This window comes from Sinohyriopsis cumingii, chromosome 6 (genome assembly GCF_028554795.1).
Source record: "Sinohyriopsis cumingii isolate HCF-2022 chromosome 6, ASM2855479v2, whole genome shotgun sequence".
NCBI classification, from domain to species: Eukaryota; Metazoa; Mollusca; class Bivalvia; order Unionida; family Unionidae; genus Sinohyriopsis; species Sinohyriopsis cumingii.
In genome coordinates this window covers 155012116-155040090 of record NC_142966.1, presented here as the reverse complement: position 1 = coordinate 155040090, position 27975 = coordinate 155012116, and the positions used below count along the sequence as shown (strand labels likewise).

The 27975-nt window shown below is 36.6% G+C and overlaps 1 protein-coding gene across 1 annotated transcript in view; it reads left to right on the top strand.

Annotated features, from left to right (window-relative positions):
• Positions 1 to 14526, top strand: part of LOC149798318 (uncharacterized) — a 173305-nt gene extending 158779 nt beyond the window's left edge. The window contains exon 7 of the mRNA XM_089960862.1: positions 9093 to 14526. Coding sequence (XP_089816988.1) covers positions 9093 to 10020 — 928 coding nt within the window. The 3' untranslated portion in view covers positions 10021 to 14526. The remainder of the gene's footprint in view (positions 1 to 9092) is intronic.
• Positions 14527 to 27975: the final 13449 nt, after the last annotated feature.

The window sequence follows — 27975 nt, the reverse complement described above, 5'->3', positions numbered from 1 at the left end:
GATGGGACACGTATGATCTGTATGAAAAAAAAATGTTGAAATGTGGAATGATATCATTCATCGCCATGGCAATCAAGTCAACATATGTGGTAGACCAGAGTTCCAAATTGCTAATGAAATAAAATGGGGACTTGCTTGGAAGCATACTATGATGTGTAAAAACTGCAGCTTTAAGTCACCAGAGTATAAGTTGTATGATGAGATAAAAACAAATAAACCTGGGCCAAATCCTGCTGCTGTAAATATGATGTTTCAAGCTGGATTACAAGATACACCAATGGGCAACACCAGGGCTAGATACTTGCTTGCAGCCACTGACATTCCGCCACCTAGCAGAACATCTATGCAAAGGGCCTCCAACCTTGTAGGCAAAGCAACTGTGGAGATGAATGAAATGGACATGACAGAGAAGCTGAAACTAGTCAGACAAGTTAATGTTATGCGTGGTGTTCAGCATCCTGAGCAAATAAATGTTGCTTTTGATGCGAGATACAATGCCATTAGCTTTGGACATGAAAAGAAACCTGGTCAAAGTTCATCACAAGCTGTTGGAATTGCCTGCGAAACTGTTACAGAGAAGCGATACATTGTGGGAACTACAATAGAAAACAAGCTGTGTTGGACTGGAGCATGGCTGAAGGGAAAAGGTTTTGATGTGAAATGTCCAGGAGGCCATGTTGACTGCACAGCAAATCTGTCACCAGTTGCACCACATTCAGAGTATGAAATGGCAAGAGAAATGGGACAAAAATTTGTTCTGCAAGAGATTCTCATCAGACATGCAACAACAGATGGAGATGCACAGGCTGCTGCTGGCTTCCAAAATGCTTATACCATTCTGCATCCAATGTGGAAAGTAGAAAGACTGTCGGATCCCATCCATTTGGGTCGTTTACAGTTCAAACGGTGTAATTCTGCAATATTTAGTGAAAACATGTTTCCAGGAATAAGAACAAGAGAAGGAAAAAGGCTCAAACAGAAAATTTTCAGCTAAGACATTAAAGCACGTTGCGGTTTAATCTTCAAACAAATGATGGAGGACAATAGTGGTGATGTTAAAAAAATTAAATGTCAACTTCCCCAAGTATTGGATGCCACTCTGCGCTGTTATTCAGGGGACTGCTCCAAATGCCGGCAGTATTCAAAGGTCTGTGGGGGAGGAAGTACTAACAGCTGGTGGATGCGATCAGCATACCTGGGCCCTCATCAAATGACTCATCTCAACATGACAGAAAATGATAAGAACATCCTGCTAGAAGTTCTGAAAATGAAACTCTCCTGTGATGTTGTAGAAAGATTGCGACTGAACACAAACACACAGAAATGTGAGGCAGTGAACAGATCAATCAGTGTTTCATTACCTAAGAATGTGAACTATTCCACAAACTTTGAAGCAAGAGTGCATTCAACAATACACAGACTCAATAACAGCCTGGGATCATCACTGAAAAAAAAAGTAACACACTTGGGAGGTAAACTTTCAACAAGGACTCTGAGATCACTGGAGACAATGGATAAAGACTGCACTTACCATCAGTTGTATCAAAAGCATCCCAAAACCAGGAAACGTATTCTAGCAAGACGAGGAAATATGATACAGGCCCATCTGAGGTACAGGACACAGCAAGGCAATAGGAAGTCTGACTACTGCAAAGGACTGCTAGATACCAAGGGCGATCACTCCTATGCAAAGGTTTAGCAGGAGCCAATGGACACTGCAGACAGAAAAAGTTATCTTAATTCCATGTGCAAAATGAAAGCGCTCAAATACACCATGAATAACACATTGTACAGAAGGGAAAACTGTAGTGGGGAAATCCGTAGGTAACACAACGCATGTTATGTGCAGTTGTGTTACTTACTACCACCTGATGAGACCTATGGAGAGGTCGAAACAGTTTTCTCTGAATATGAAGACACAAATAAAGAAATTAAAAAGCAAAATAAATAAAGATTAAAAAAATCAAAATTAAAATAACATGACATGACAAGACATGACTTACTAGACTAGCTGAATGAATGAATGAATGAATGAATGAATGAATAAAAGGAAGGAAAGAAGGAAGGAAGGAAGGAATGTATTTAAGAAAGCACTGTCATACCAGCATGGTCTACTAAAATAAAGACCACACTCTTTCCTTTCTCCTTGTTACTCAACACATACATACATCCATCCATTCATCCATCCTTCCTTCCTTCCTTCCATGCCAGACATACATTGATATGGATGTGGGTGGGTGTAAAGGATATATCATGATACCTGAATTTATTCCATATTACAATTTCAACTTCAACATGCAGTCAGGATAGTCACCATGGCCAATGCAATGACCATAACCTTTGCAATACTGTCTATTATTATTAATGGAATGACACTCTAGAACCAGATGATCCACATTCACACACAGACTTTTATGGCATAAATGGGATGCATCTAGCTCCTTTGGTATAGTCAGACTTCTCAACTTCACCATCAGTGCCAGTCTGTGAACATGTTTTTTCTTCCACGTGTTTGTTGTGGGATCCTTATATGACAATAGGCCATATAATCCATTGGCTGTTACATTTCCTGTCCATATTTTACAAACACTATTATGTGCTATTACAGAATTCAATGAAATTTTTGCTGACAGGCTTTCAAAAAAATCCTCCATTGCAACTTCAATATGGTGTAGGAATACATTGCTGCTAATAATAATGAGTGTCATCTCCAACAGATACCATTTCTTTGAATTTATAGGGAATTTTTTTTTCTTAATTTTTAAATTTTTTAAAATTAACTTTAAAAAAAAATTAATTAATTTTTTAAAATTTTAATTATATTTTCGGATTGCTACAGTCAATATACACAAGGTGTGAAAATCTCATGTGTCTATCATTAATAATAAAAATATTATAGCAATTTAAAGTTGAATCAATGCTTCCCTGACAGGACATAGGACACAATTAATTTTACTATATGTTATCTACATTGGTTTCTCAGTACTGACCTTTCCACTGTGTGACAATCAATACAAATCATATGCTAATCTAAACTACCTTCAAAGATGACTTCACGGTGAAGTTCTCGTCAAAGGTTGACCTGCTCTTTTTTTAGATGCTGAACTGTCAACACATCACCATGTAAACAGAACACAGATTTCACTTCCGGAGCATCACCAAGGCCTTATTACTCACTGTGCACTGTCGCCGAAATACACACATACAACAACACCCTGAGCTCATATTATGAAGAATAAACAGTTACCTTTAAATCCCTACCAAAAATGCATAAATAAAACTCTTCTATCACCACCAAAATGAGAGAGGAAAAAATGTTCTAAAAATAGACTAGAACTACATTCGTGGGTACTGAACTGGAAGTATTAATTGTGAACTGATTCCACCTGAATATTACAGGGACGAAAAGTTGTCACAACCGTACTCATCGCCACCTGTACATGACCCTGTTGCTAGGCTTAAAACTGTTTAGCTTAATGGACCAGGAGGTTCCGCTAAAACGACACGCGGAATAAGTCTGTTCCTGAACAATGAAATAGTGGTGCTAACTCTGACTCACAGGTTCGCCAGTGAGATGAAACAACGAGGGGTTAGGTCACGTACCTATCACAGTTTATTTCGATGGAAGGGACCCACGTCGACCCCAGAATGAATTGGCGAGAAATATATTCCTAAGATTATTATCTGGGATGAGATTTGCACTGTATCGCTGGACATGTTAAAAATGTTTCTTGCATGGCTGTTGACGACAAATACAGCCATGGTTTTGTTCGAAGATCACGGCACACACGTCCTTTTTTCGACGAATCCCCACACTGCTGATTAAATTAATATTCGATTAATATGAGAAAATGTTCGAGGACCACAGGGCAATATCGATGAGTCGTTGAAAGAATTTAAGACGTTAATACAGACGGATAGCGTCCAGTGCTCGATAATGAGTAAAGTAATTCCAGAAACAACAAAGAGGATTTTTGGAAGTTATGGCATCCTAGTGACCTGATAGTTGCATCACGGAAATGTGTTCGTGATTCACTTCAGCGGCGATTATTTCTGCTTCATGGAGAGAAATTTCCAGGTCTACCTGTTCGATCGTAATATCGGCCAGTAGATACACAGAAACAAAATACTGATGTATCGATTCCTGGGACAAATGAGAAACACAAATTTGTACTGAATGATATTGTTGTCGTCGATGTGGATGTGATTGAAAAAGCACTTGCGTCTGCAGCATCGTGCTGAATCCTATGATATGCTATAACTATTCATTCATCCGAGGGATTAACTATTTCTGATACTACGATTAGGATCATAGATGACCGTACCGAATGGTCAAATTTAGTTCATTTAGCCATATGTATCAAGAGTGACGAAAATGTATCAACTACGGAGGGTTATCCCTGAATTATTTCAGGATAACTGCATTATGTGGACTATGATCAAACTCAGGGCAAAGTTGATGATATAATAATATGGAAAGAATTAGCTGGGTATCAACAAAGTGACGAAGAAAAAAAAAAACAAGACAGTTTGATCTTGATATGTCGAGGATCATGACGCTACGACAACAACAAGAAAATCACTGTCGATCTGTAAAGTAGTAATGTTATGGCATCAGTATTCGAATAATAATCCAAAACGATTTACCGTGGATAGAATTAATAGTAGTCTTGGCCATACACGTGAAAATGTGATGTTGACATGTCTGGAGTGTAAACGACGTCGGCGCGCTAGCGGGGGGGGGGGGGCGAGTAGGTGAACCTTCACTTTCGGGAAGGCGGTGGTAATTGAGTAATTATTTAAGATTAAATCAACGTTGAGAAGCAGTTGAATCTAAACTGTAAATTGCAGGTCTACCCGTGGATCTTGCCACGCTGGAAATGTTATGTGCATTTACACTCCAGACTTGGTCAGTCGTTCTTTTTAATCCCCTCCTTCAAGCTCACCTGGTTCATATAAATATGTGACAGTCACATTACCTAGTAATTGTTGTTTTGAGAAAAAGTGATGTCGTTGTACTGGAATGCTTTTTTTTTTTCGTGATGGCACTGATGGGTTTCATAGAAATTCCACACGTGATTTCATTATTTCATGCGGCTATCACACTTGTTAGTTTTGTAACCCATTGATAAGATCTTGTCTTTGTGGAAACTTATTGAAGTGTATCGATATCCAAATAATCGCTCAACACGTGTTTGATTAAATCGTTCAACGGTTGCCTGATCTCGATGAATTGTTATATGCCCTAGTCTGATTTTGATGTTATATTGTTTCAACATCAGTATTAATGCACCAAAAAACGTTTTGCTAGGATCAACCTGTAGTAACTGTGGCTATTGCAAGGATCTCGTCGCTAAATTCGTTCAAACGCAGATGCAACTTCGGTTGCTGTTTTAGCTAATAACGGCTCTGCTTCTTTGTATCTACTTGCAACGTCAACAACAGTTATTACATATTTAAATGTGTGTGGGCGACTTCTGCCAGTTTTAATAGTATCATGGGGTTAAAACAAAATATCGACCTCATCAACATCATTGGATGGTACTTACAACAAAATGCCCATATTTAATTTGCCCATATTGCCTGCATGTTTACTAATAGCAGCCCCACCCCTTTAATATCCCGTTGGGTTGTAATAAATTAACTTCACTATTATAGTAATTATCGGCCGATTAATTACCCAGCCCCTAACACTAATTTGCTTTCATCGCAGAATCTTACCAGCAAATTAGCTTGTGATTCTCGCAGATATATAATTTTTACCGACTTTAGAGTTTGTATCAAGTTCATGTCTGCGATATGTCGTTGTAAATGTCTGCGATATGTCGTTGTAAATCTTGACTTTATACGCGATATCATGAACATGACACGCGTGATCAATCGCATTCACTGAAGACTCTCCTGGTTTGGGTTAATTTCGCTCATCTAGTTGGATATCAAGTCGGGTTCCAGTGCCACAACAGTTATATCCAGGAAGATGTTTTCACCAAGATGCTTAGCCCAGGGAGTCCCTGGTAATTTTCCAAGAGAAGCAGCCATACCACCGCCTACCTACTCGCGAGACGAAATAAACTTGTAGTTTTGGTGCCACATTTCACGCACTTACCTGTAAGTACATGTGTGTTAATTCACTGGTACCAGTAAATCCCTTGCACCAAACACAATATAAATTCATATTATTCGGTATCTTTGTTATTACTATGGATGTCATTGACTCCTCGGCGACACGGGAAATAGAGCCCGTCAATCACCATTCAGCATTGCCAAACTGTATACGAGCAATTATAATAGGGCCATATGGGTCTGCGAAGAACCAATTATTACTCAAAATAATAACGAGATGGCTTAAGTGGGATATATTATATTTATTGGCGCCATCCGTAGATGATCGGCGATGCTACAGTGTGTTGAGGGATTTTAATGATAATGCGAAGGAGACTGAAGCTGATAAATCGGCTAGGGCGATATTATTGACTTTAGTACTGATATCGATGAGCCTCTGTCGGTCACCAGTTTCGATAAGGATATCAACAATCTCGTATTATACAATAACGTGATATTAGACAAATGAACAAATCCTGCTTGAATATTTCCTTAAGGCAGCCATAACATCACGGATATGATTTATGTTTGTCAGCGATACACTGAAATACATAAAGACATCAGCAATATCTACAACCGTTTAGCGCTATTTAATCGGGTTTGTACACACACGAGACGAAATATCCATCAAACCTGGTGTTCCTGCAACATGGATATGATCAAATTTTAATTAAAAAAATTCTCCCACGCTCAAGCGAACCCACATGGATTTGTTACGTTCAATTTACATGACCACAGATCTAGGTATCTCATTTGTATCGATACAATTTTTCGCTGAGACAGTAACTCACTTTTTTGATCTCCCGCACACACATATACACACTCACTTGCCGTCGTTACGACAACAGCAACCCAAAAAATCACTTTAAGGCCGCATGAGTTGCCCCCCCCCCCCCTCGCTCGACAAAGATAACAGAAAAGCAACCTAACGTAAAACTGTCTCTCATGGTCGGCCGGTCGGTCATTTAATGAACGTACTCGGCGGGAGAAAAAAAAACTTTTGTCTGTAAACAATGTCAGGGCCGCAAGGAGTATTGTGAGTACTCCGGGGGACCGCTCGGTTAAGCTTGCTGTATTGGATTTCATTTCACTTACAGTTGGAGGGTTTGCACACACCCCTCCCCCCCACCCCCCAGCAGAGAGAGAGAGAGAGAGAGAGAGAGAGAGAGAGAGTGAATCTGACGAAAAGACTGTATGGAGTTCAATAAACAAACAGTCTATTAAAATGTATAGACCCAATATCGCATCACAATAGCGGACAAATTAGCGTAGAAGCAGTGATGTTAGAAAATAAATATTTAAACGAGGCTGTAGGACCCGCGCTCCCAGATGATAGAGGTCGGTAACTGGACATAGATTTCAAACAAACTTAACACGGCTGCTTTTGTGAAAGGTCAGAGCATTGATCAGAAAAAGACGGACACGACCATTCGGGTGCCTTGCTTTATGTGGCTTCTCTTGTGGCATGGAACAGTGGATACTTGCACAAAATAAAATGGACACAAAGCAAAAATTTATCATTAGTATTCGTTTTCTTAAAGAAAAATACTTCAACATTCTAATGAAAGACAGAACGCATATACTAGAATATGTTCCAAAGCTGCCTTGATATAGTTCATTTACAAAATTATATGGAAACGAAAAGTCACGATAGCATTTTTAAGGCTTAATTGTACTCTGCATTGTTATGGTATTGATGCAGTATATGTGAACAACCCCCACTGTTACCACCAAGTCCAATACGCCGTTTTCACGATGTCTTTCACTGTTAGAAATTGTATAATTTCTCAATAGAATAAACTGAATTATTTCACTTTATGTGAAGCTGATTAAGCTGCTTTGAAAATATTACACTGTAACCATAATAATAATAATGAGGACTTTGTACAGCGCCTAATCTTTAGAAGCTCTAAGCGCTTTACAACATTAGACAACACCTATAAGATAAAAAACCGTATACTGAGATAAACCAGACAGAATTGAGTTACAATAGTCCAGTCTTGAAAGTACTAATGAACACACAAGTGTTTTAGTGGCATCAACTGAAATATAATCCTATACAAGATAAAGGGTTTTACGTTATTTCATTTGATTTGTATGCAGAACAACTCTTATCATCTGGGTTTTTATTTCCTTTGATGAAGTTATGGACTACACAACGTACCAAGGAATAATGAGAAAACACATATTTGAAACAAATCTAAATGCCACGTTTAAATCTAAGAGGAAGCTGATCCAATATTTCATCAGAACATGTTGTCCGTTGAAACGTCACTACGATCACTGGAACTTTGTTGCTCAATGTCATGCTATTCCAATGAACAGCAACGGCTTTAGCAAACGCGGGCCCGATTTGGATCATTTTGACAGGGTCCCTTGGATTTACGCGCCGGCCTCCCTGTTGGCGAGGCATTTGAAAATAAACTTTTAAACAAGTTTTATATGATATTGAGGTTAAAATGTGCTTCCATCGCTTTAATATTAATATATTTTTTGCAAAGTTACTAACGCGCGGGGCCCGATTGTATCAAATCGGTCCTATCGACCTAAGGCCGGCCCTGTCAATGAAAACATCTTTATATAAATATCACAGTATATCCCTGATAATAAACATGTGGGCCGAAAAGACCCAGTCCAATTACACCGACCTTAAGCAGTGTTTGGTACGAATCTACCCGGGCGGAACTGGTTTTAAACCGAATTGACTGTAAACAAACCGGTAAATACCGTTCGTTGACCTAGTCTGGTTACCTGTTCAATTTTATCTTCGAGTTGCCCTCAACGATTCGTATTGCATTGCAACTCTAGGGCCATCCAATTCTGGAAACCAGACTACCTGAAATGACCACGAAAACCGAGACTAATGCGACGGGATATTAAATCATACTCGAAACGACCACTGATTAAGTACAGATAATATGGTACAAATATGATTGGAGGTTAATGAAAGTTTTAATCATAGTAGATATCTGAAACTGTACACGATTAAGCTTAAAGCAGAATTTTGAATTTGGAGAAGAAATGTTAAGTCAGAGTGGAGATCTGAAGGAGGACACAAGCATACATACTGGAGGAAATTCAGTTAAATGTGAAGTATGTGATAAAAGCTTTGCAGTGAGGAAGTATATGAAAGTGCACATGAGGATACATACTGGAGAAAAACCATTTAAATGTGAAGTATGTGATAAAAGGTTCAGTCAGAAAGGACATCTGAAGAAGCACATGTGGATACATTCTGGTGAAAAACCGTTTAAGTGTGAAGTATGTGATAAAAGATTTAGTATAAGTTTGGAAGTGCACATGCGGATTCATACCGGAGAAAAACCATTTAAATGTGGATTTTGTGATAAAACGTTTAGTCAGAATCGAGATCTGAATGAACATATGAGGAAACATACTGGAGAAAAACCATTTAAATGTGAAGTTTGTGATAAACGGTTTACAGTGAGGAAATCTCTGAAGGGGCATATGATGTTACATACTGGTGAACAACCATTTAAATGTGAAGTATGTGATAAAAGGTTTAGTCGGAATGTAATTCTGAAGAAGCACATGTGGATGCATTCAGAAGAAAAGCCATTTAAATGTGGAGTTTGTGATAAAATGTTTAGTCAGACTGGACATCTAAAGGTGCACATGAGGATACATACTGGAGAAAAACCATTTCATTGTGAAGTATGTGATAAAAGGTTTAGTCACCGTGAAATTATGAAGAAACACATGTGGATACATTCTGATGAAAAGCGATTTCAGTGTGGACTTTGTGATAAAATGTTTAGTCAGGATAGACATATGAAGGAGCACATGATGATACATACAGGAGAAAAACCATTTAAATGTGAAGTTTGTGATAAAAGTTATAGACGGAGTGGATATCTGAAGAATCACATGAAGATACATACTAGTGACAGAACTTAGAGATGTGAAGTCTGTGATGAAATGTTTAGTCTAATTGAAACCTGAAGAAGCATATGACGATACATTCTGGAGGAAAAAGAAAACCATGTAAATGTTAAATGTGTGATAAAGGGTGTTACTCATGGCAGAAGTCAAAATCTGCACATGAAATTGCATACTAAAGAAAACGTGTGAACTTTCATCAGATAATGCTTGCAAGAGATCTAAATTTAAAACCAAGAAAAACATGAGGAAGACAATCTCTGCTGCCAACAAATCAAGGTCAAGACAGTTGGTTTGTTATGATAAATCACAACATATGAATGTGTGTGTGTGCATTGAGAATCAAGGCCCAGTTACACAATACAATTAAGTGTGAGAACATAGTAACCTTAACATCTGTAGGTTTCCATCATATGCCATTTCTTTGTTCCCCAGCCGAGTCATACCAAGACTTACAAAAATGTTGCTAAGAGCTGCCTTGCTAGGTGCTCAGCATTAAGAGGTTAGTGTTAGGACTGGTCGGCCTGGTGTCAGGATAATGTAACTGGGTGGGACATCATGCTACATGTCTGTGGCATGATGCCTCAGTGCTAGACATCACTATAAACTGCCACACTGCAGGCATCCTAGCGATGTGACTGAAAAATTGTTAAAGCTACGTTAAAAATCTAAATCACACACACACATATGCCATTTCATTATCAATCCTCAAATCAACACTTGACAGTCCTAGATTAGGGTGAAGTTTGTGATAATTTATTACAATCAATAGCAAGACAGATCTTAAAATAGGAATAAATCATTCTGATCTATACAACAATGTACATGTATAGATTCCCACTTGATTTATGTCACAATGACAATTTTATTGGAAATTTCCATCAAACTGAAGAAAATTTGTTTTAAGAATCTTCATGGTCAGAATCAAGGCTCTGTCTTAAACTCTAGCCATGTTTTAAAACATGAAATTGTGTAGGCCCAAACTCCTACCCTCAAATATGGACTTAGGTCAATCACACAATGCAAATTAATTAGACATACCAGTAGGTGGAGGGATTCAAAAGAATATGACCTTTTTAAATGATGTAGAAGAGTATCTCGAACTAGATGGGGCAGTCCATCTAGCACGTACACATGGAAGGGGAGGGGGTAACCCAAATGCATACACTTGCATATAGGGGAGTCTACTGATAATGTATGCATAGAAGATGGGGGGTGGGGGTGAAACCTCAATAATAATTTGTCTAATACGTAACCTGTTCACCTGGGTTCTGTTGGCATTTAAATTTTAGCGGACACTAGACAAACTTTTTAAAGTTACACAGCTTATTTCTTTGATGCAGCCAGACATTTCAATGTCGGTGGAGTGTTTTATTAAACACATTAATATTATTAATCCTTGATCATTTCTGTGTGGATTAAATATAGGCTGTTCTATAGAATTTGGGGCTGGGATGAATCAAGCACACATACACAGATGAGGTGTTTGTAAAAAAAAGTATGTATGTTTACAGGGAGTGGTCAGGCTTTGCCAGATTTTTGCGTGCGTACTAAATGGATGGCCCCAAATTAAATACTTACATTGAAAATGAAAATAAAAACACAAGATTTTAAAAGCTTGATCTGGAAATTTTAAAAAATGACAGCAGAATCAAATTTTTAAGAAAGTGCAAAAGAATGCAAACCCTCAAAATGAAATTCTTTTTTAAAAGGAAATTCTCCTTCACTAAGTAACTGAGATTTGTTTCATTGAAATGTCAATGATGTAAATTGTTGTGTAAATAACTTTATAGAAATCATGGTTATTTTGAAAGATCACATCCTTATAGTTATAATTATATGATTCAGTAATGATGTCAGGGGGAATATTTATGTATAAATTTTGTGTAATTACTCATAAAGTAAATAATGTTCTTTAAAGATTTGATATTTAATTTGTGAGTGTTAACAGTGCTCAAAAAATCAGATAGACCAACACCAGATGCCCCTCTAATTTTAGATCAGGCCTGTCTTATATTCTAAGTGATGTGCCTGTTGGGCCTGTCGAAAAAAATTCTAATTTGCTTGAGGAAACTTTGATCACACTGATGAAATGTGTAAATGTACTTTCAAGGTGATGGCATATCTGACATAACAGGGTCCAGTCAAAATCAGACATTATATCTGCCATAGAAGGGTCCAGTCTAAATCAGACATTATATCTGCGATAGCAGGGTACAGTCTAAATCAGACATATCTGCCATAGCAGGGTCCAGTCTAAATCAGACATTATATCTGCCATAGCAGGGTACAGTCAAAATCATACATTATATCTGCATAGCAGGGTCCAGTCTAAATCAGACATTATATCTGCCATAGCAGGGTCCAGTCAAAATCAGACATTATATCTGCCATAGCAGGGTCCAGTCTAAATCAGACATATCTGCCATTGTATTTGCAGGGTACAGTCTAAATCAGACATATCTGCCATAGCAGGGTCCAGTCTAAATCAGACATCTGCCATAGCAGGGTACAGTCTAAATCAAATCACAACTGTCTTGTATGAAATTGAGATCTAACTTTAATAAAATTAAAGCATGGCATGTCATGCTTTAAATATAATTTTTTTGTTTCCGAAGCCTGTGATACGGTCATGTTTTGAGAAAACACAATTTTCAGCAATCATCTAAAATAGAAAAACAATTAAATAAAATTTTGGGCATATGCCTGTTACATGTAATGATGTATAAATGGTACTCAGTCATGATTTGAGTTGATGTAAAACTTCCTTGGGCAGTTTAAATAGGTGTATTAAATGCAAAGAGATTGGTTATAAACCACCATTTCACATATTACTTAATTGGCTGACTATAGCTAGTAAGATGAGTTTGAATGCTTCATTGTGTGAGCCCATTGTGCTAATTTTCAACAATATAATCAGGAAGTGGAACAACCCATTATTGATAAATTAGAGAGATGCTAGATGCTTGTACAAGAACAAAATTTTTTACATATCACTGCCATGAATGAGAATGTTTAACCCGTATGTGTTATATTTTTCACAATTTTTATGAATAGCAGCAATAGGATATATTTTTCTTTTATTACCTTCTATACCCAGTCGTTTGTCAGATAATGCAATCAGTATATAAGAAATTAAATTACATGGATATGAATTCTTGTGAATTCAAATAATGTTATGTAACTCATGTCAACTATAAAGTACATTTTCAACTGTTTATAAGGGTTTAATTATGTGATCGTTTTATATTCAATCAATGTAAATAATGTTTCTGTGTTAAATAAATAAAGTTCATTGCTCTAAAACCAAGTACATAACAATACTCTGATTTCTGTACATATTCATTGACTATTGTAATATTTTATTGACTACTATACATATTCACTGACATTATCATGTGTATGAATTATGATGAGAGTCAGGTAATAAACTAACATTTATTGTGGCAGCTATCTTAGATAAAATTCCCACAAATATTTGTTATGTGTATCTATATTGTGTGTGCTAACTTTTATGTTAATGATTGTAAGGGTCATTTTTAAACAAATTACATAGCTTTGAGATAGTAAGTTTGTACATTGGGATGAGGTAATTTAATTTGGTAAACATGCTACTGTGACATTTTGAGCATGGAAACGGAAAAAAGAACTTTGGACAAATTTGGTGTGATTTTAGCTCTGGTAATGGCATTCCCCCTTTGGAAAACCAGGTCACCTAATTTCTGATTGGTTAGATGCTTTAGGACCTGACCTTGTGGACAGTTAGAATAGTCTGGAAATGATTCTTCAGCCATTTTTCTAGTTCTGAAATTACATCATAGTTTTTCATATACGGCTTAAAGGGATGTTTACCTGAGAATTAGTTATTCCAATCTTAAACACCAGTCTTTGTGGAATCATTTAATTTTGCTTAGTTGAGAGGATTTAATATATTTATTTCATGAATTCATTGGATTTGCAAGGTGCTCATAAACTTTGGATTAGGTATCTGTGTTGGAATTACTATGAATTCATTTAACAACGTTTTGAATTATATCATTTTGATACATCAAGGCTGTTACCAAATCAAACTATTCTGGACTATTGACACATCAACACAATAAGATTTGGCTTCAAAACACTACTGGAACTCATTTTTGATACTAGATATTTTTGGACTTCCAAAAGAACTTTCAGGCCTATTTATAATACATGTACATGTATTATTCAACATACTGTAAAATTTTTTTATTTTTTTTGATTTTTCACTTTGTATTCTAGACGAATAAATTATTTGTCGAATTTTACAAAACTAGTTATTCTTTGCTCTTTTCTTTTACCTTGTTTGCAACCATATAGTCATAGCATACTGTAATATATTTTTGATTTTTCACCTTGTATTCTAGGTGAATAAATTATTTGTTGAATTGTACAAAAATGTTAGTCTTCACTCTTTTAGTTTGAGACCTTAGAGTCGTAACAACACATATTGGTATAAAATGCTCACAATATTCTGTGTAACTTAGTAAAGCTACAAAAAAACATTAAAACAATTACAATTCTTTATCTTCATTTGTTTGGGGTTTTTTTTGTGCACTGATGATCTATGCTTCTTTTTATGGTAATAAGTAGCAATCTAACAAATATATCCAGTGATTTGCACACTGCTTGAATTGACTATTATTTTTCAGCTAGATGCTGGGCATTTGGAGAGTTTAGCTAAGCCCCCCCAAAAAAAAAAAAAAATGTGCGACAAATTCGTTTTTTTTATGTGACATGAAGTTTCACTTGGAATTTAAATTTTATGCTATGTCATGAAAATAATAACTATGCTCTAATATGAAATTATTTAATTTCAAAATTGTCATAAATGGTTAGTTTTATTAGTACATGTAATTAGTTGCAAATATTGTAGCATCTTTTTGGTCAGTCTCACCTTACAATAATGTAAGCATAGTTACATGACCAACCTGTTTTTTTTCTTCATATCATTCATAGCCAGAAACATGGTCGCTGTATTGAAACCTTTATGTCATCCCGCAATGCTGTAATCATGTATGGCTCTACCTATTTATATAATTGATGATATGCTAAAATATATAAATGAAATCACACCCATAAGCCATCTTTTTAAATACATTATGTGAAAACTTGTAATTAATTTGTGACAGGCAAAAACAATTGCATGCCCATCAAAGATGTGCACAGTGCTACTAATGATGTGAACCATATATACTTCAATGAGGACAACGATATTTTGCAACAGTTCTTTTTTTCTTGAAATAAATATTGAAAAGAAACCACACAAAATCATCTTTAAAATAGCAGGTGCCTTTTGACAGAGTAGCAATGTGTATGAAAGCAGCAATCTGAATGAGGAATAATAATACGCCAATTAGCATTTTTTCTTGAATCGTCGAGAAGAAAGCAAGGTGACATTATGATTCTACGTAAGTGCATTTAATGCGACTCTTGCAGGCATTTCATGCTTTTTTGCAATTTGGTGTGCCAGACTCCACCATTATAGATAGGACTAGAGTACATATATCCCTGGGTGCCAACCCAGGTCCAAAGAAAATTGGTATTGAGAAGGAAGAGCATCAATTGGTAAATCTTCTAATTTACATGGCTGAGATTGGATATGGATGCACCACGGCAAAGTTGCTGTGCCTTGCAGCAGACTATGCAGTTTCAAGCAGAAACAAAGATCACCATGACCTTTGAGCTTTGAATGATTACTGGTTTTATGGATATATGTGTAGGGGATTATATTTAAAGCTTCTCAATCCCAAACTGTGTATGCGTCAAGCAAAATGTGTATCAAGTGAATATAAAACCGCTAGTTAAAGAGCTGTCAACCATCCTTAAAGTCAACAATTTAAGACATGCAAGAGAGAAACTGTAATATTGTTAAAATTGGAATCAACACTGAATATTGACCTGCAAGAGTTGTATATGGCAAAGCTACTCAGGCACAAGCAGTGGTATGATCAAGATTACAGAATGTATTCATCATCATTGATGTGGCAATACAGTTTGAAGCCACACACCTCCATACTTGTATTTCCTTGATGTTGTTGTAGGGTTTAACGCCATTTTTCAGCACAAGATAGGCTATACATGGCGGCCAGTATTAATGGTGGAGGAAGAACCCGGGAAAACCCCGGAAAGAACCACCAACCCACGAGAAGCTACCGACAAGCTTTCTCACATTGGTCGAGCCAGAGACTCAAACCCAAGCAGACGGAGGTGAGATGGCAGTGATCCATGATGGAGAGCACTTTAGACCACTCGACCACTTGGGGCCCCGTATTTCCTTGAAATAAATGGAATGAAATTGAATAAAGTTTTCGAAATTGCTCTTACTTGATCTTTTGGTGAGATGTCAAATAGTGGTCAGTCAAACTCAACCATATTTCTAAACTAAACCATAGTGATAATAACTAATGGAAGTTACATTATAATTGTCATAACAAACAAAATGACATAACACACATTGTACTTAAAACTCGTTGTCAAGGGAAAGAAAAATAATGCAATTATTTTTGTCTTGTCAACCCATACAAGCCATGTCACCCAGCCTCTGGTTATTGGTAGTTTTTAACAATTGAAATCTGTGTGCAATAGAGAATGTAAATGTCATGTGAAGATTTTTCTTATAATATTTCTGAAATGTTCTTGTCATGTAATTTTAGCACATCATGATGTGATGATGATTAATGGTATAAGTTCACTTCATCTTGCACATTTAATTGGCAGGCACTCTCAGATCTGTTGTTGTTGTTGTGGGGTTTAACGCCATTTTTCAGCACATGATAGGCTATACATGGCGGAGATTATTAATGGTGGAGAAAGAACTGGGGAAAACCCCAGAAAGAACCAACGACCCACGAGAAGCTACTGGCAAGCTTTCTCACATACCCACATTGGCTGACTCCAAGACTCAAACCCACGCAGACAGAGGTGAGATGGCAGTGATTCATAATGGATAGCGCTTTAGACCACTCAGCCACTCGGGGTCCCTTCTCAGATCGATAGAGAGATGATAAATTGTTCGAGCCTCCTTCACAGATGATGCACATCATCATGCACAATGTATTTGCCGGAATAATAGACTATAATGAGGTCTTTTTGCCATATTTTGTATTAGGACGTATGTATGATTACCCCCTCCAAGTACCCCCCCCCATTTTATTACAAACAAAACCGAAACAAAAAAGAAAACAACTTTGTTGAGGCAACATAGTTGATTTAATTATTGATTACCTGTCAAGGACCTACCATTAAATCATAAAGATCGTCATACAAACTAGGGTTTGGCTGCAAAATGCTCAGTATAGTCTACTACTGCGGGTTTTACATAAAATCTCCTGTGATTTATATTTATACTTGACACATAAAAGAACTGCTAGCTGTTTGTGCCTTGCACTCTACTATTCCTAACATCCACGTAAAATTTGAATTCGCTATGATAAACAGGTTGGGATTTATAGGTCTGTTAAAATGAGTGTGCTATTAATAACAGGCTGGGATTTTACAAAAAAATTGATACCTGTATAGGACGGTCTCGCATACATTTTACATTATTTGTGAGCGTCTGATATCACAATGGAGGCTCTAGATGATTTTTTACACAGCCACCTGTCGAGATATTTTCAAACTTTTAGCTTTTGCTGTTATATATGGCATTCATCATCATGATGAAATAAGTGCAGATTACCCTTACAACTAATCAGAGAACCAGGTTCTAACATTTTGACGAAATTTCCCTGTGAGACTATGGATTTATTGACATAACTCTTTTTCAGTTCATCATTCATGGTGACCTTTGCGTATTTTTCTTGTGATATTGGATTATATAAATTATCAGCAGCATTAGAAGGTGAGTCTGTGACCCATGTAAGCTTGCTAAAAAAATCTGAATTTTCTGTGCGAACCAGAGACGGCTTTATCTTATTTCTGTTCTTGAAATACATGCTGTACTTTTCATCGTCAAGCATGATCGTCATATGCCTACCTCGGAAAAGAATTCTTTTCATCTTTAACTATGCATCTTCCACTGTAATAGTTTCCATTATTTTTCATATTTCACAACAATATTACTATCCTTACTTTAAAATGAAATCACTAGTAAGTTCACACAAACTTCACTGCGTATCACTTTTCATATTTTGCAACTCTGTTTGGTATCATATCCATGAGCAAATCATCTCTGATTCGCAGTTCCTGTTTTAGATCTAACATTATAAACTTCTCACCACGCACGTAAGCACAAAGTTGATTAAGAATTTTATTACAAGTCGCTATTACTTTTTTACAAGACAAATTTTTTCTCGTATTTTGGCACAATCGTTTTATTAACCGCCGATAAAACAATGCCTATGCCGAGTACTATTAACAACAATGGATTTAATCTTCCCCCAATGAAATAACTCATGGGGTTGTTATTATCATATGAATATATTTCAGCATGCTTTTTTTTAAACTATAAAATTTTCTAGCTTGTCTTACATAGTAAAGTTTTTTTATAGTAATATTTATAGTATTTGATGAGCTTATCCGTATCATTGTCTGACAGACCTGATATTATATGATTGAAGTCTATTATTAAATTTTCATCATTATGAAACTTTTTGTAATTATTTTAAATGCCATAGTAAAAATATTTTCAACTGAAACTTTATCAATCGGAGCACTAAACTTTTATTGACAGGATCGGCAAGAAACTATCTGTACTTATCGTACACTTCAGATGAGATATCATCATATCTAATATCTGTTAAAACTGATGATGTAAAGGGAGGGATAAAATGGGGTGATATTTCAGCAATATTGTAGTAGGGACTTTTATATGATTTAACTGTTTTCCAATTTTCTAGTCTGGTACATAGTCATGTTGAATAGAATCCACATCTTCCAAAACAATACAAGCAGAATCTTTACAGCACACTCACCCCATGGCCTTATGGACATTAATCATTTGGTTTAACAGGTCTATCTCTATGGTCTGTGTAAGTGAGAGCAGGCATTTGTGTTTATGCAAATTAATTAAATGATTTTTTACAGGACTTACAATTAGTTTTAGATTTTGAAAATGCTGATGATATTAGAGACAAGATATTGATTAAGTTTCTCTAATTAGCAAGAGTATCTCATATATAGATTTTAAAGAAATAGATGTTTTATACTTGAACTCTGACAATCCTTGCCAACCTTTACACTTAAACTACATTTATTTAACATTTGTATTTTGAGGAAGAGGTTGAAAGTGAGTGTGAGTCTGATCAGATATATTATAATCATTTATATGTTTTTAAATCAACTTCTAGACAACTCATTAGTGAGATATCAAATGTTTAGTTTAATGTAGGAAACACAGATCTGTGTACCAGAAACAATTCAAGCCAGTTACAGAAATACGATATCAGGATGCCTCCTGTGAAGTCCGCTCTAGGCTGATATATATACCAGAGGCAGAACTGGTTAGGGGAGCTTCTGAATTTGAATTAAAGAAATATGTAACATAGTTGTTTGTTTGTTGGCTCTACCAGCTAATTCCCCAATGTAGCTGCCACCCCCATCCACCCCCAAGTCAGCTACAACAGTTTGGTGGAGAACCAACGATCCTGGTCTTCTAGATTCACTATGAAATCTGGATTTAATTTCAGTATGATTGGATTTTATTTGGATTTTACTGCCTAATTCATGGAATCATAACCACTGATGAAAGTCACCTGATAGATGCAACACCTCATTAATAGAATAGCTCCCTAATTCGAGATGTATCATTTGGACCTATGCATGAAAGAAATTTAAGGGCCGGGATTCAACATACTTCAGATTACTTCTCCAAGGATTTCCAGCTCTTTAAACTTTGATCTGTGAAACAGAAAGAATACCAACATGGTACATAATAATGGAGTTGACTTCAACCTTATTCCAAGTTTTACAGGAAATGGTAAAGAAGACGCTAAGCTGTGGCTTGCACGCTTTCATCTTCTAGTACAAACCAAAAGTTTCAACGACAATAAAGCTAAAACAACATTGCCTCTGCTTCTGACAGACAATGCTTTACGCTGGTACATAGCTCTACCTGAAGACAATAAAAATGATTATGAACTATTAAAAACAACATTCATTCAGCGCTATGGACCCGACGAGAGAACCAAATGGCAACGAACAGCATCTCTCTTCCAAACTGCACAAGGGTCGTCAAATGTAGAAGATTACATTGCTTCAGTTACTCTGCAGGCATCTGATCTGGGTTTACCAGCTGCACAGGTCCAGTCAATTATCATCAATGGACTCCGCCCTACCATACGCCAGTTTGTGCTACAACAGAATCCAGAAACCTTAGAAAACCTTATCCAAATGAAAAGCTAGCCGAAACCTCAACAACTGATAGCACCCAGCAACAAGAGGCAATAGTAACAGCAATAGGTAAACTTGAAGAAAAACTTAATGCTTTAAGTGTGCAAATGAGTGCCACCCAGTACGCAACAAAGATTCCCAACCACAGTGCAGCTTACCACCCTCAAAGTCATGAATCACCACGCCACCATACAGATCAACTGAATCGTGCAGCACGCTGCAACTATTGTGGAAGATCTCCACCTCACCAGAAGTCTAAATGTCCAGCTTATGGGAAACAGTGCATGAAGTGTGGAAAACCAAACCACTTCGCACGTGTTTGTATGTCATCACCACGTACAGGACCATGACGCCAGAAAATATCCATCCCTTTTTCAGAAAAAGCAGCACATGAAAAAAAGAGCAAGTAATAACACGGCTACAATTTCTAACTTGCAAAAGAACACTATTAGAGTTAAAATCAACAATAAAAGAGTTGATGCCCTTGTGGATACAGGAGCTGCAGTATCAATAATTTCACTCAATCAATTTGAGCGAGTCAAGCACCATGAACATTTAAATCCTCCTACAATTCCATTCATCATTGGAGTTAATGGTGATCATCAGAAACCACTTGGAACTGTAACCCTTCAGCTTTGGATAAATCGCCTAACAGTGATTCATACTTTTCATGTGTTTTCTAATCTGCACTGCAACATGATTTTTGGGATGGATTTTCTTGAGGAAAAACATGCAAAAATTGATTTATGCAATAAAACTTTATCTCTTTATGATGGAATGACAACCTCAGAGTTAGAACTACCTACAGACAAAAATGTAGCAATAGCACGGAAACATGACTGTAAAACTGTGTTATTGCAACCACTTGCTCACCTTCCGTCCACAACCAATGTTATTGGAGCTAGAACAATTGACAAGATTTCAGCATGCAAAGCTACAGTTAGACTTATGAATCCAACAAATAAGGACATTCAATTACGACCTGGAAAAGCAATAGCTACTGTGTATCCAATCAACGATGCAGACATTTCTAGCATAGCAGGTGATCAAACGCATGGACATAAAACTGTTTACATTAAAATTGCCAAAGAACTTGGATTTACTCTAGCTAAAACTGATCTAAGAGATGAAGATAAAAACGAATTTCTAGCTTTTCTTGGTACAAATCGTGATGTATTCGCAAAAGACCTTTCTGAACTTGGATGTACAGATGTGTACAAGCACAGAATTGAAACAGGAGATGCCCCACCAGTTCGTCAAAGATTCTACAAGACTAACCCTATTCAGAAAGCAGAGATTGAACGCCAAGTAGAGGAAATGCTGAAGCATGATATTATCGAACCATCGAATTCCCCATGGCATAGTCCAGTTGTTCTTGTCTAAAAGAAATCTGGAGAGTTTAGACTTGCAGTGGACTATCGACGCCTCAACAAAGTAATAAAGCCAGAAATCTTTCCTTTACTACTTTTAAGTGACATTCTAGAAACAATTGGTGAATCGGAAGTGAACTATTTGAGTGTTTTGGACTTGGCTTCAGGATTTTGGCAGATTCCTCTTGATCCAGACACAAAACACAAGTCAGCTTTTATAACGTATAATGGATTATATCAATTTAAGAAACTTCCATTTGGCTTAGTATCGGCACCAATGAGTTTCCAAATGGTTCTTGGACAAGTGTTACGGGGGCTTACATGGAAAAATGCTATGTGTTACATAGATGATATTCTTGTCTTTAGTCCAAGTTTTGAGCAACATCTAAGACACTTACAAGAAATTTTTGACCGACTCAAGTATGTAAATCTAAAATTAAAACCAACAAAATGTAAATTTGCCACCAGAAAGGTGAAATATTTGGAACATGTGATATCCAAAGATGGAATCGAACTTGACAAGGACAAACTAACAGCTGTGACAAACTTTACTACACCAAAGAATGACCACGATGTGAGGAGCTTCTTAGGGCTATGCAACTATTATAAACGGTTTATTAGATGCTACAGCGAAATCAGTGCTCCTCTAAACAAGCTCTTAAAAAAGGATGTAAAATTTATATGGAAACATGATTGTGAAAGTGCATTTCAAAAACTAGAAACTGCAATGATAACAGCACCTGTTCTTGCATATCCAAACATGAGAAAACCATTCATACTATCTACCGATGCCTCAGGAAATGCGATTAGCTATATACTTGCACAGAAAGATCAGATGGGAAGAGAACATCCAATAGCTTATGCAGGGAGAGCACTACGCGAAGTGGAACGCAAATGGGCAATAACAGAGCGTGAATGCTTGGCATTAGTGGAAGGAATACGATATTACAGACACTTTCTTGAGTATCAAACATTTACTGTCATAACGGACCATGTTGCATTGAAATGGCTACAAAATATAAAACAAAATACAGGCCGCCTTAGCAGATGGAGCTTGCTGTTGCAAGGATTTCAATATGATATAATTCATAAAGCTGGCAGAAGTCACCAAAATGCAGATGTATTATCTAGAATTCCATATGACCAACAACCTGAGGACAATGACACTGACTGGGATATAGGTGCTACTTTTGGCAATGAAACAGAAGAATTGGAACCTGTTATAGCTACATTGGAATATACAGAACACATTCCAGACATGGAGACTGATATCCATACAGCTGTTTACAGCATCAGGGATCAAGCTAATGACTCACAGCAAGTGATCAATTTTCTTTCTAACAGACTGCAAGAGGTCAAGGAACAACAATCACTGTGTCCTGATTTGGCCCCTATCAAACAGTACTTGGAATTAGGGCAGCTACCACAAGACAAACAACAAGCAATTAAAACTGTTGCAGAAAGCCAACAGTATATCATATCAGATGGGTTGATTTATCATCTGTGGGACCAAAGAGCCAGAAAATTACCAAAAGATATACGAATAAAAAAACAGCATGCAATACCAACAACACTTTGTTAGGATATTCTTAAAGCCTGCCATGATTCAGTCACAGGTGGAGCACATCAAGGTTTTGATCGAACATTTGCATCGGTATCATCAGAATACTACTGGCCAAAAATGTACTCTCAGATACGGGACTATGTTCAAAGCTGTGTATCCTGTCAGCAAGCGAAACAGCCTTCCCATTCTGCCAAAGCACTCCTTCATCCTATGCCATCAGTATCAACGTTTGAACGCTGGCACATGGACATTCTTGGACCTCTCACTAAAACTCCAGAAAAGTTTCAGTATATTCTACTGTGTGTGGACAGCTTAAGTCGTTTTGTTGAAGCATTCCCTTTAAGGTCCCAGGAAGCTACTGAAATTGCAGATATCCTGTACAGAGACATTATATGTCGTTATGGTGCACCTACAGCACTTGTCTCAGATCGAGGTCAGAACTTTATGTCTAAAATTATCTCCGAGTTGTGCAAACGGATGGAAATAAAACGTTATCATACATCGCTGTACTGACCGAAACCAATAGCACTTGCGAACGCTTCAATAGAACACTTGCTCAATCTATTAGAACTTACATTGATGAACAACAGCAAAACTGGGCTGATGTGTTGCCAGGCATTCTCATGGCTTATCGGAAAACAAAGTGTACACACTCTGCTGGATTTTCTCCATATGAACTTGTTTTTGGACATGAAATGCGTCTTCCTTTAGACGTTACACTGGATTCAATTGAAAATGGAAAATTATCAGAGTCAGCAACTGAATATTTACAAAAGTTGAAAAGAAACTTCATGTTTTGGACAAAGCAGCACAAGATAACATTGGAAGAAAACGGAAATAATATAAAAAAATTATTTTGACCGTAAACATCCGAGCCAAACTTCTACTTGAGTCAACCTGTATGGTTACACAACCCAAAAGTACCTGTTGGGAAATCTTCAAAATTCCACAACAAATGGACTGGACCATACTATATTAGTGACATTGGTCCTAACCACACGTATCTGTTACGTGATTGCAGTACTCATAAGCTGCAGAGAGCCCTGATTCATGCTAATCGCTTGAAAGTATACAGTGATCCAGCACTACGAGAGCAGCACTCTCTGACTGAACAGCCAGAAAGAGGTCATGGTGACCTACTGATTGCACCAGACATGGAGAGAGAGCCCTCCCAGGAAGAAGATTCAATGAGACCTACAAAGAACCATCACGTGGATCAGACCAGTTAGAACTCTTGAGGGACCCATCCCGAGAGTCAACGCAAAACTGGGGAATAGTTGAAAAACTATTAGCATGTGCAAGACATCGAGGAAAAAAGGTCTACAAAGTGAAGTGGCAGGACTATTCAAAAACAACATGGGAACCAGCAGAAAATTTACCAGACTTTTTGATTCGTGATTTTCATGTCAACAGAACTCTAAAAGGAAGAGTGTGAAAATCTAACAAACGGTCATAAAATGGCGAGATTCATATGGAAAATAAGGACGGGTTCAAGACTTCAAATAAACAGTGTAAACTTAACTGTTCCAATGTCATATAATGTTGGACTTTTTCTCTGCAGACTATCTTCTGACTTTCCTACAACCTTGCTTTTCTGAACACCCCACAATATGACACTGGAAGATTTTTTTAACTGTGATTGAAATCTTGACTATTTTAATTCAGTCTCTTCTAAAGGCTGACTCTGCCTAAAGAAATTGTTTCTATGTTTGCCATATGAACTCTAGAAAGCCCCTGAAACTCTGTTGCAATGTGTGCAATATGAACTCTAGAAAGCACCCGAAACTCTGTTGCAAATGAAAATGCTATTTAAATTGAGCAACATTTATACTAGTTATTGAAGCTTCAACTTTTGATTTAAACTTTGTTTTGTTGCATTGGTATAGTATACAGTTACTGCAAATTAACAGTGAACTTTTGACGATTTATGTGCATTTCTGGATTTAATATTCAGGATTCTTTGTAACATGGAACATTATCTGATTTATGTTTTGATTATCTTCAGAACAATGTAACTTTTATCAGTTTATTCATTTTAGCCTTAGGAAAGAAAATGTATTTTGTATTTAGAAACCATTCTGCCAACTTTTAAAGGAGTATTTTGCATCATTAATATATAACCTTGTGGTAGAAATTCTAGGTTTGTACTGAGATTGTGTGTATGATATATGACTTATTTTGTAATCAAATTTCTTAAGAAAATTTGGGGACCAAATTTTAGAACCGAGGGGAAAATGTAGTAGGGACTTTTATATGATTTAACTGTTTTCCAATTTTCTAGTCTGGTACATAGTCATGTTGAATAGAATCCACATCTTCCAAAACAATACAAGCAGAATCTTTACAGCACACTCACCCCATGGCCTTATGGACATTAATCATTTGGTTTAACAGGTCTAGCTCTATGGTCTATGTAAGTGAGAGCAGACATTTGTGTTTATGCAAATTAATTAAATGATTATTTACAGGACTTACAATTAGTTTTAGATTTTGAAAATGCTGATGATATTAGAGACAAGATCTTAGATTAAGTTTCACTAATTAGCAAGAGTATCTCATATATAGATTTTAAAGAAATAGATATTTTATACTTGAACTCTGACAATCCTTGCCAACCTTTACACTTAAACTACATTTATTTAACATTTGTATTTTGAGGAAGAGGTTGAAAGTGAGTGTGAGTCTGATCAGATATATTATAATCATTTATATGTTTTTAAATCAACTTCTAGACAACTCATTAGTGAGATATCAAATGTTTAGTTTAATGTAGGAAACACAGATCTGTGTACCAGAAACAATTCAAGCCAGATACAGAAATACGATATCAGGATGTCTCCTGTGAAGTCCGCTCTAGGCTGATATATATACCAGAGGCAGAACTGGTTAGGGGAACTTTTGAATTTGAATAAAGAAATATGTAACATAGATGTTTGTTTGTTGGCTCTACCAGCTAATTCCCCAATGTAGCTGCCACACACCACACCCCCAAGTCAGCTACAATATCATTGACTCTATCACGATAAGTATCTTTATTTTTGTCGATATAACTAACAACATAATATTACTGACACAATTTAAATTTTATTAAGTAATAGATGGTGCCTGAGGATAGCATATGCAGTTGCAAAACTCAAAAGACCGAGAATATCAGCTTTCCCTATACTTATGGCGGGTAGATATAGGTATCCAGCAATGATCTCTTTGATATTTCTGTGTTTGCTTCTGTCAGTAACTTTCCAGCTTCTTTTGTATAGTTTGTCAAGGCAATTATATTGGAAATATTATGTATTTCATTAACGTCACCAACGTTTAGCAAATGTATCCTTGGGCTTACGATTTTTAAGAAACGCGTGTTTCCTTGTTTCAGCTAGTTTGTCAAGGACATCGTGAATCTTCAGTCGCTCTTTCTCTGGTTTCTTAACACCATGAAATTTTATTTCTACAAGGTTAGATTTATCAATCGTCAAAACATTTTCTTTATTTAGGTCGAGCAGTGTATTTATCAAATATTTTCAGCCTTTAACCGGCGTTCCTCTCAGTCACTTACAGGATAGTATTTGCTAGCTATGTGAAAGCCACTGATCGCGTATCTCAGCTGAAGGCATCTCATTCATGAACTCTAGCAAAATTGTCGCTCTTATCGGTTAACTCGGGAGAACGTAAGATTAATTGTTTCATTCGAGCAATTATATGTATTGCATTTGCTTCCTCAATACTTTCTGGGTCTAGCGAATCATCATCAGATATTTCGATCTCCGTTTTCATGTTTAGTATAAAATTATAAAACTCAGTTGCGACTCTGATAAACGGAGGATCAGTAGACATTATAGATAATAATTACATTAAACTGGCAATGACCTTTACTAGGTCATCGATTGTATATATCTGAAACATAGACAAACCTGGGTAAGGATCACCATTCCTCAAGGTTAAAACATAAATCCAGAAACACAAGCACTTGCTTGTTGTTTTTTCAGGATCAAGTGTATATTGCTGAGAATTATAAAAACGACCAAACAATATATTACTCAGCATAGTCCAGGTCGAATTATTATTCGATCCCTGTAATTCAAAGTTATAATTTTCTCGGAAATTAGCATTTATTCGACCTCGTAGTTGAAATTGCCATATTACTAAGGCCGCTGGACAATGTATTTTGATCCAAAGGTCACTTGTTTCTCTCTCTGCGGTCCACTCTTACCAGTCATATAGAGGGCAGTTATTTATTTATAGCATCAGCAAGATGTGGAATGTGACCGACACCTTTTTAGCTCGTTTTGTAATACCACCAATTGATTGCGATTTGTTAACACTATCCACATACTATTTATTGGTAAGATCGGATGTTGAAACGGGGACATACATAGAAGTTAACATAGAAGTTAACTTATTATCGACCATATTGATCTCACCTGTAGCTGTACCACCGGATGTATTAAGATAATAAGCATCTGCAGAAGAGATTGTACTCCATGATGCTGCACTTATTTCAGCGTCAGCATACAATTTATTTGTTAGATCAAATGAGGCGATTGGATTATAGCCCACCGTTATTTTATTCGAGCCTATGCTTAACATACATGTCTTAGTATCACCGGACTTTGCTACTTGTGATTCATTATTCGTTAATATCATATCATCGACCTAATTTTTATTTGTTAAATCTGATACAGCTGATAGAATAAT